At 37.8% G+C, this 9,883-nt stretch overlaps 1 protein-coding gene across 1 annotated transcript in view; it reads left to right on the forward strand.

Annotated features, from left to right (window-relative positions):
* AK9 (adenylate kinase 9) overlaps positions 1-9,883 on the forward strand; it is a 233,855-nt gene that overhangs the window by 68,222 nt on the left and 155,750 nt on the right. The window contains exons 13-15 of the mRNA XM_006881222.1: positions 1,471-1,584; positions 1,673-1,798; positions 7,689-7,837. Of these exons, the coding sequence (XP_006881284.1) occupies positions 1,471-1,584; positions 1,673-1,798; positions 7,689-7,837 (389 nt within the window). The remainder of the gene's footprint in view (positions 1-1,470; positions 1,585-1,672; positions 1,799-7,688; positions 7,838-9,883) is intronic.

Consider the following 9,883-nt stretch of genomic DNA (forward strand, 5'->3'; position numbering starts at 1 on the left):
TTTTTTTTTTTAATTTTTGTGTGAGTGTACCGTCAAATTAGATCTGACTGGTACAGGAGGAGATTGTCCCTCCTTTTCCCGGCAGAGCATCTGGTGGATTTGAACCATGAGCCACTGGGATTGTAGTTGCAGCTCCTTGCCACTAGGCCACCAGAGCTCCCCTATCTCTTGATTTCTTGACTGCTGGTACCAAGAGTGTTGATTGCGAAACCAAGCAAACTAGAACTGTTAACAATCTCAGTCTCTTCACCATTCATTATGAAACTACCAATTGGCTCAGTGGTGAGAATCTGTTTTCTTAATGTTGAGCTTCAATCCGTATTGAAAATTGCAATTCTTGACCTTCTGCAGCAAGTGCTTCAGGTTCTCCTCAATGTCAGCAAGCAGGGTTGTGTCATCTGCATAATGCAGGTTGTTGATTAATCTTCCTCCAATTCTGATGCCACATTCCTCATCATACAGCCCAGACTCCCGGATGATCTTTTCTGCATACAAATTGAAAAGGTATGGAGACAGAATATATTCTTCCTGATTTTGAACCATGCAGTGTCTCCTTGCTCTGTTCTCACGACTGCCTCCTGGTTCAAGTATAAGTTTCACATAAGCACAATCAAAAGATATCTACTATTTAGAATTTGATGCATTCACCCTTACTTTTTTTCCTATTCACATTTCTTTTTTTTTTTTAATTTAGGTTGTTTATTTTTCCATTTCAATGAACATCTACAGAGATTTTGGGATTCCATTCATTCATTGTTGCACCCTTCTCCCCGCACAAACCCCCCCCATTCTATTCACATTTCTTATGATTCCTTAAGAGCCTGTGATATACAGTTCACAGATTAGTTAGAAAGTTATCTTTATTCTAGGTTATGTTATTGTAGACAACATAACTGAGTGAAGTGTTAGTACATAAAGCATATCCGAGACTAGCAAAATTTTCATTACTCTTAATTCATTGTTGGTCTGGTATCTCAAATGCTGTAAGTCACTGCAGTAAATACATGTCATCTTTTGTAAGTGACCAGAGGAGCCAGGCTAGTGTGGAGCAGGAGCCCTAGTGATGCAATGGTCTTGCCCTGGAAGGCTAGCCAAGATGTCAGCACTTCAATCCCCAACCACTCAGTGGAGCAAAGATGTGGCAGTCTCCTTCCCTAAAGATTACATCCAAAAAGACCTTACGAGGCAGTTCTGTTCCATACTAATAGGTTACCATGGGTCAGAAGACTCTCAGGATGCCACACAACAACCTAGAACGGGCTTCCAGTGTGACAAGCATTTTCTAAATTCTTACATTTATCTTCGTACTGAGTCCTCGTATAAGTGCTCTAAGTTTTATAAAACACATTTTGGCAAGTTGATACTGAGGCAGGGAGAACAAGTAATTTACCAAAGTCACAAGGCTCCTAAGTCAGAATGACAAACCCATACCTGCTTTATTGACTAACACCACCGGTTACTATCTTTCAGCCATTAGAGCTTTAAGAGACTATCAAGGGGAAGCTGTGAAAAAGGAGTATGAAGAACTCCCCATGGAATTGTCTAAAAGCCTAGAAGACTTGTCCTCAATAGCTGAAGAAAATGGTAAAGAAATACATTGTCACTACAATTGGTCAAATATTTCCTAACATGAATAGATTAGCTGATAAAACCCATTATTCTGTCTCTGTAGTACTCCGCGAGAGCTCCCTAAAAGAAACCACTGTTGAGGAAATGGAAGAAACAACAATGAAGGAGGAGAAAAATGGAGATGATCTCAAAGCCAGAAGTGATAAAGAAGATCATAAAGAAATTGATGGTGAATGCTATGCTTATAGATTTTATGTCCACTTATTTTCTATTTCAGCCTATATTTATATTGAGCTTAAAATTACACACACACACATAAAACACCAAGAGGGAGGTAATTGTACAACAAAGAATGAATATTTTTTTAAGTTAATTAGGGGAGAGGGATGTGAGGGAAAGAGGGTTAAATGTGCAACAATGAATGAATGTAAATCTAATTTATCTAAAAACTTTCGTTAAAATCACAATTTTTAAAAAGGAGGGAGGTGGGGAAAACCCACCAGGAGGAGAAAACCTGATTGGTTTGAACTTAATAGCTATAGCGCAGAAGAAGTCGATGTACTGAGATGAACAAGAAAACATACTGAAAAATCAAACACAATGAGAGGAAAAAAAGTCAGAGTTTTCAAACATAATAATATCATTATCAAACAATTCTAAATTCACGACTCTTGTTCCCTGTAAGTGTGCTGAGATTAAAACACCATAAATAGGTAACTTGAGCCATGACATTTTATCATGTTGTTATATATCCTTATAAAATTTTTCTTTCCCCATTTTGACATAATTGAGAGGATAAATTGTTTTCTGGTGAAGGTAAAATGGTAAATCTTATGATATTTAACTAATCCAGAGGCCATATCTCTTTGGTGGTTCAAATGCTCTTGTTGCTCTGTGGGAAAAAGATGGCCAGTGTCCTCCAACGCAGTTTATAGACTCTGAAAGCCTGCTGAAGGGTCAACCATGAATTGGTTCCTACTTGACTGCAGTGAGTGAGTGAGTTTAATAATACTTCATTAGGAGATAATTTAAATTACAGGTTTCCCTATTATGGTCAATCGTTTTAACAAATCCTTTCTGTTACACTTTTAAGTTCTTTTTTTCACTTTTGATGTTACTCTGAATAATGCCTCAATGAAGTATTTAGCACATGCCATCTTAAGTGAAATTCCTAGATTAATGAGTGGGAAGCTGTAGGTAGAGTCAAACTGTTGTTTATAAAAGTTACTCCAAATTTTGTTCTCCTCATTAATAGACAAAGCATGTGTCATTGTTTGCTGAGTATTTTCATTTTATTTCACTATTTTTTGAGTTAATATTTTAATATTACTTTAAAAGAATAATATTTAGACATACTCTTTTTCAAAGCAGCCATTTTAATCTTTTGCTCATTTTTCTATATTATTGTCTTATTTTATGGCCTCTCTGTAAACTTGATATATTAGCCTGCTGTTTCTTTTTATTTCTCAAAATTGAATAGTATATCTTTTAAATTAACTTACTATATTTGAAGAAGAGATATTTCTCATATTTTAGTCAAATTACTTTTCCTTTGTTTCACTTTTTTATTACTATTTAGTGTGATAAAAATATAACAAAATATTTGCTAATTCAACATTTATTGTATATATATTTCAGTGGCATTGATTACAGTTTCATTGATTACCACTAACTGCTTCCAAATTATTTTATTCTCATTAGCATAAATTTAGCCTCTTAAGCTAAGACATCCCTTTTCCTTCTTCAACCTCACCCTGGTAAACTTGAGCCTCTAACAAACCACAGAAGCACCTAAGTCTTTGCTGTTGTCTTTAACTCAACTCATAGTAACTGTATAGATTTTAACTGAAGTCAGTTTTGCCTGATACTAAAATGGTCACATGAGCTCTCTTTCAGTTACTGTTTGCATGGAATACTTTCCCCCAGTTTATGTAGTGTCCCTTGTAGACAGCATATAGTTCAGTTATTTTCTAAATCAATTATGCCATTCTCTGCCCTTTTTTTGGCATTTGTTGATTTCTTACATTAATCAATCATATTTAAAATAGACTCATAGTTTATTTTTTAAAAAAATTTATTGGCTCAACTTTATAATGTGTCTATAATTTATTTTGTTATGTAATATGAAGGGTTGGGGTTTGGTTTTGTTTTCACCCACAGTTGTACAGGGAGATGAGCATGGTGTTTATTTCAAGCCTAGTAACAGTCAAATTGGGGACTATAAAAAACTCATCCCTCTTTGCCCATCATGCACATCGGCACATACTTCACAGAAGGATCTTTGACTTCCCCATACGTGAACATGTTGGCTGGCAATCCCATCTCTGCTGGCTAGCACCAATATACAAAGCAAGTCCCTCCTCTTCCTATACAGAGTCTGTTCTGTCTTTGTAGAGACAGCCCACATTAAAAGCAGACATCAGTGCCTCTACCCACTGCTAAAGGGATGCCTAGACTGAATGTGCACTGGTGAAAAAGCCTTTTCTGACCAACACTCCTTCCCCATGTCTTTGAGATAAAACAGGCTTTGCATTTTGGAGTTAAATGGTAGTGTTATGGACCATCAAACTGGAACTGATCTGTAGTTGATGCCCTAATGGATTTTCAGAGGCAATAAGTCACACAAGAGGAGATTGGCCATCTTTTTCTTACAGAGAAGTGGTTGGATTCAAACTGCCTACCTTTGGGCTAGTAGTACAAATCCTCACCATTAAGCCACCAGAGCTCCCTAAAAAAAGTGATAGTTAACTCAAAAAGAGTAATATTGATTTTTACTTCCATTTACATCAACTGACATCATAAAAACTGAAATTACCAGTGTTACTGTTACAAATTTAGTTATTATTTTTCTTTTCCACTGCTGATAACTGTTTCTCTATACTTTAATGTTATGATTACTACCTAATAAAAATTTAAAGATGTAAGTTCTGGGTTCTTGGGGACCCCACTTCCTTTAACATTATGGGGTATTAACAATTTTTTCATTCTCTGATGAAAAAGACAGCAGTGAAATTATGTCCACATTTAAAAGAAAACCTTAAGGCCGTAATTGAGAACAATTCCAGTTGTGTGATTTTAAAGCACATAATTAATATTTGGATTATTAGCTCATTCAGAATTTACAAGGCAAAATAAGTTACTTTTTAAAAAAAACATTAGTAATATACAACTTTATCTTAAAGGGCACTCTATAAAAAATAGTTGGACATGTAGAAACACATAAAATAGCATGAGATGTTAGTTTGGTCAGGGAAAAAAGTGTCATCTCTGTTATCCCTGACATAGCTTTCATAACCATTTACAACTGTTAGTCCTGTCTCCATATCTTTTCAATCTATATGCAGAACAGATCATGCAGGAAGTTTGCTTTAGGAGGAGGAATGTGGCATCTGGATTGGAGGGAGACTGATCAACAATCTACATTTTGCAGATGATACAACCCAGCTTGCTGAAACTGAGGAGAACCTGAAGTGCTTGTTGCAGGTCAAGGACTGCAGCCTGGAATATGGCTTGAAGCTCAATGTCAAGAAGACAGAGATTCTCAGCACTGGACCAATTAGCAGCACCATGATAGATGGAGAAGAGAGTGAGGTTGTTAACAATTACAGCTTGCTTTCCACAATCAACACTTATGGTACCAGAAACCAGGAAATAAAACGATGAATTGCACTGGGAAAATCTGCTGTCAGGGACCTCTCCAGAGTACTGAAAAGCAACAGTGTCAGTCTAAAGACTAAGATGTGCTTGATCCAAGTCATGGTCTTTGCAATGACTTGCTATTCATTAGAAAGCTGGACAATGACTAAGGATGACAGAAGAATCAATGTCTTTAAGTTGTGCTGGAGAAGAATCTTAAATATACCATGGATCGCTAAGAAAACAAATAAACTTATCTTGGAGAGGGTAAAACTAAGATTCTTCTTAGAGGCTAGGATTTTCAAGTTCCTTCTCACATACTTTGGGCATGTGGCCAGGAGGGATTGGTCCTTGGAGAAGAACATCATGCTTGGAAGGGTGGAGGGACAGCACAGGAGAGGAAGACTCTGGATGAGATGAATTGATACAGTAACTGAGGCAATGGAGGTAGATGAGGCAGAGTCAGTAAAACTGGCTCAGGTCAGGGCAGGCTTCAGAGCTGTCATAGGGTCAACGATGAGTTGCAGGCTACTTGAGAGCACACAACAATCACAACCATTTACCATATAGCTGCTGGAGCTCTAGTTATCAAATCAGTATGCTTGGCAGAAGAGGGGAAAGGCTACCGAGCAAAACCAGGAACACAGCACTCAATGAGGCAGCTAATTCCCTTTAAAGAGTTGCCTGGAAGACAGACATATGCACGAGCATGCACACACACATAACACACACACTTAATTCTTCCCTGGTAAACTCAAGCTTTAAGAGAAGCTAGGAGGTACTAATCTTTTCAACTGTACATATTGTTTGTTTGTTGTTGTTGTATGCTGTTGAGTCAGAACTGTTTTATAGCTGACCCTCCTGCAGTGTTTTTCAGAGGCAGTATATTAACAAGAGAAAATGTATTACATCCTTCTCCTGCAAAGCAAGTAGTGGATTTGAACTCTATGCCTCTGAGATTGCAGCATAGCTTCTTATCACGAGGCCACCAGAGTTACTCTCCTAAAAAAAATCATCAAGGTAATTAAGAAGGAGAATATTACATATTGAGTGGACAATAAGCAACTTCAAGTATATCTAGTATTTTTGGATGCCTCATCATGATCCCTAGTACTAGGGCCTTAAGAAGAGATTTTGCATTCTTTTTAATGCATTATTCTCTCCATCCCTAAGAAGAGATTTCTCACTTCATGGAAGAACATTTTGGGGGTTTCTGGGCTGGGATCATCACACCATGGTGGAAGACTCTAAAAAATGGAGCCCTGGAACCGAAGGTCAGGCAGCATAAGTCAGAATGCAGAAGAAAAGTAACCAATGGAGCGACCAAACTCTTGCCTTATTAGAGCAGTGGATTAGCTTTCATAACAGGGGACAACCCAAAGCCCACAAAAAGGTACATATCAGCACCATATGAGGACAAGAAGAAGCAAATGTAGTTGGTGGGACTGTAAAGCAGTGCAGCTACTTTGGAAAACAGTATAGTACTTCTTTGAAAAAAGAAATTCCATTTGATTCAGCAGTCCTGCTCGATACAAATCCTAAAGAAAAAAAGAGTTGTGGTAGAAAAAGATACATACATACCCACATCTATTGCAGTATCTCTTTACAATAGCAAAGAGAGAGAAACAACCTAATGTTCATCAGTAGATTAATGAATAAACTATGGTACTTGCACACAAAGGAATATTATGCAACATTAAAAATAAATAAAAATTCATAAAACACCATTATGTAATAATGAATTAGTGATTTTTTTAAAAAGTGAACTGGGGGGATGTGGGGGAAAATGTACAACAATGAATGAATGGAAATTCAACTTTTCTGTAAACTTTTGTTGAAATCACAATTAAATGAAAAAGAAAATGCCATAGCTTTGAGTCAGGCATATTAGAGTCCTCAAAATGACATCTTTGCTTTTCCAGACCTTAAAAAAAAATTGCAGCAGATTTTCACAATGCTATATATTATTGCATTGCAGTAATTGTGGATCCAAGAAAAAGAAAATCCTTGACAATCTCAGTCCTCTCTCTGTTTATCATAATGTTGGCTATTGGTCTTGTTGTGAGCATCTTTGTTTTCTTTTTGTTGAGCTGTGTTCCACACTAAGGCTGATCTTTGATCATTCTATCAGAAAAGACTTCCTGTTCTCTGTTTTTGTCTCACTTTTTAGCTGCTCATATTTAAACGTGACCCCTGCGATCCTTTGTTGTCCTTCAGCTTCCTAGATTTTGACTCCTGCCAAGCATGGCTTTCTTTTTGCCTCATTCACCTTCATTCTCATGCACCAGCTTGAAGCCCCTCCACTGATAATTTGTGATTCTTGAGCTAACATTTTATCTTCTGATTTCTTTTTACCTCTCACATGTGCTGCAGTGACACAAAGATAATACTTTTCTGGGTCAGGCACTAACAATATTTTGTTGCCAGTACATTGTCCACTAAAATTATCAATGCCATTGATGCATTAATGTATTTACCTTCAGTTTTGATAGAGGACACAATAGAAGAGGTAACTGAAGACCATCCTGAGGTAGTGGCTATGATGGAAGAAACTAGAAAAATGACAAAGGAAATGAACTTTGAGCAGCCGTTTGAAAAGTATGCTGAAATTTTAGAGAACGTCCTCAAAGAGGTAAGACATCTACACTCAGAATGTATATTTTAACATTGACTTAATCATTTTTAAAGTTATTGTTGTTGCTATGTGCCATCGACTCACCTGTGATTCATAGTGCCCTGTGTACAGTAGCTCTGAAGCCTGCCCTATCATGAGTCAGTCTCACAAACTCTGACACACCAACCCCCATTACCCCAGTTACTGTGTCAATCTATCTCACCCTGGGTCTTTCTCTCCTGTGCTCACCCTTTCAACCATGATGTCCTATTCCAAGGACTGGTCCCTCTTGACCACGTGCCCAAAGTATGTGAGATAGAGCTTCAAAATCCTGACCTCCAAGGAGAAATTTAGTTTCATCCTCTTCAATACTGATCTGTTTGTTCTCTTGGCAGTCCATGGTATGTTCAGTATTTCTCTCCATCATCACCACAACACAAAGGTATTTCTTCTTCTCCTTCTCCTTCTCCTTTTCCTTCTCCTCCTCCTCCACCTCCTTCTTCTCTATTCTTCTCCTTACCAAATCACTGCAAAGACCATGGCCTGGATCAGGTACATCTTAGTCCTTAGAATGACATCATTGCTCCTCAGCACTCTGGAGCAGTCCCTGAAAGCAAACTTCCCCAGTGCAATTACTCTTTTGATTTCCTCACTGTTGGTGCCAACAGAGTTGATACTGGAGCCAAGCAAGCTGTAAATATTCACCTCAATCTCCTCTTCATCTGTCATGGTGCTGCCAATTGGCCTAATGGTGAGAATTTTTGTTTTCTTGGTGTTGAGCTTCAATCCATATTGAAGACAACAATCTTTGACTTCTGTGGCAAACACTTCAGGTCTTCCTCAATCTTACCAAGCAAGGTTGTGTCATCTGTATATCACAAGTTGCTGACAAGTCTTCCTCCAGTCCTGATGTCACATTCCTCCTCATAAAACCCAGCCTCTCAAATGATACGTTATGCATCCATATTGAAAAGGTATGGAGACAGTACAGGAATTTTAAACCACACAGGGAAAAAATGTTGAGTGTATAATTATTTTTAAAACTCCTTTGACAATATTGAAATCTGTAGTGCTCAAAATCAGATACATTTTGTAGCCACAGCATTATGTATGATATCTTATCATGAAAAACTGCTTATGTTCTTTGGTGAATTTTTATGATCAAAAAAGTATGTAATAATTCATTCATTAGCTTTTTTTTAAATTTCCATTCATTCATTGTTGCACTTTTCTTCCCTCCCAACCCTCCCGCCTAGTACACTACCCTCTTGGAAAAGTAAAAGAAAAATTCTTTCATTGTTGTACAATCCCTCCCTCGCAGGTTCACTCCACTATGCAGCCTTTGCTCTGGACTACTGTCATGACAAAAACACGTAATCACATATCCCTTTTAAATTGTTTTCTCTCTCATCTGTTTCAATGCAGTATACATTATTGAACCCATCTTTCTCAGTCTCCCCCCAACCCTGATGTCAGTCCTGTTTTACAACAGGGGCACCATGCAGTATTTGTCCTTTTGTGACTGAGATACTTCACTCAGCATAATGTCTTCAAGGGTCACCCATTTTGAATAATATTGCATGAGTTCCTTGTTTTTCAATGCAGCATAGTATTCATTTGTGTGAATATACCACAGCTTCTCTATTCATTCATTTGTTGATGGGCACTTGGGTTGTTTCCAGCTCCTTGCTATTGTGAACAAAGCCACAATAAACATGGGAGTACATATATCTGCTTGGATGTCAGTTATGGTCTCTTTGGAGTATATTTCCAGTCACAGAATTGGTAGTTCAAATCGTCTCTCTATTTGAAACTTTTTGAGAAAGCGCCATACCACCTTCCAAAGTGGTTGCACCATTTTATACTTTCACCAACAGTGAATAAGGCCTCCAGTTTCTTCACAACATCACCAACATTTGTTGCTTGCTGTTCTGTTAAATTTTGCTATTCTGGGGGAGCTCTGATGGCCTAGTGGCAAGAAGCTGCACTGCAATCCCAGAGGAACACGGTTCGAATCCACCAGATGCTCTGCCGGAGAAGGAGGCGCAATATCCTCCTGTACCA

Source organism: Elephantulus edwardii, unplaced genomic scaffold, assembly GCF_000299155.1.
Source record: "Elephantulus edwardii isolate Elephantulus edwardi_28Jun2011 unplaced genomic scaffold, EleEdw1.0 scaffold00013, whole genome shotgun sequence".
Lineage (NCBI taxonomy): Eukaryota > Metazoa > Chordata > Mammalia > Macroscelidea > Macroscelididae > Elephantulus > Elephantulus edwardii.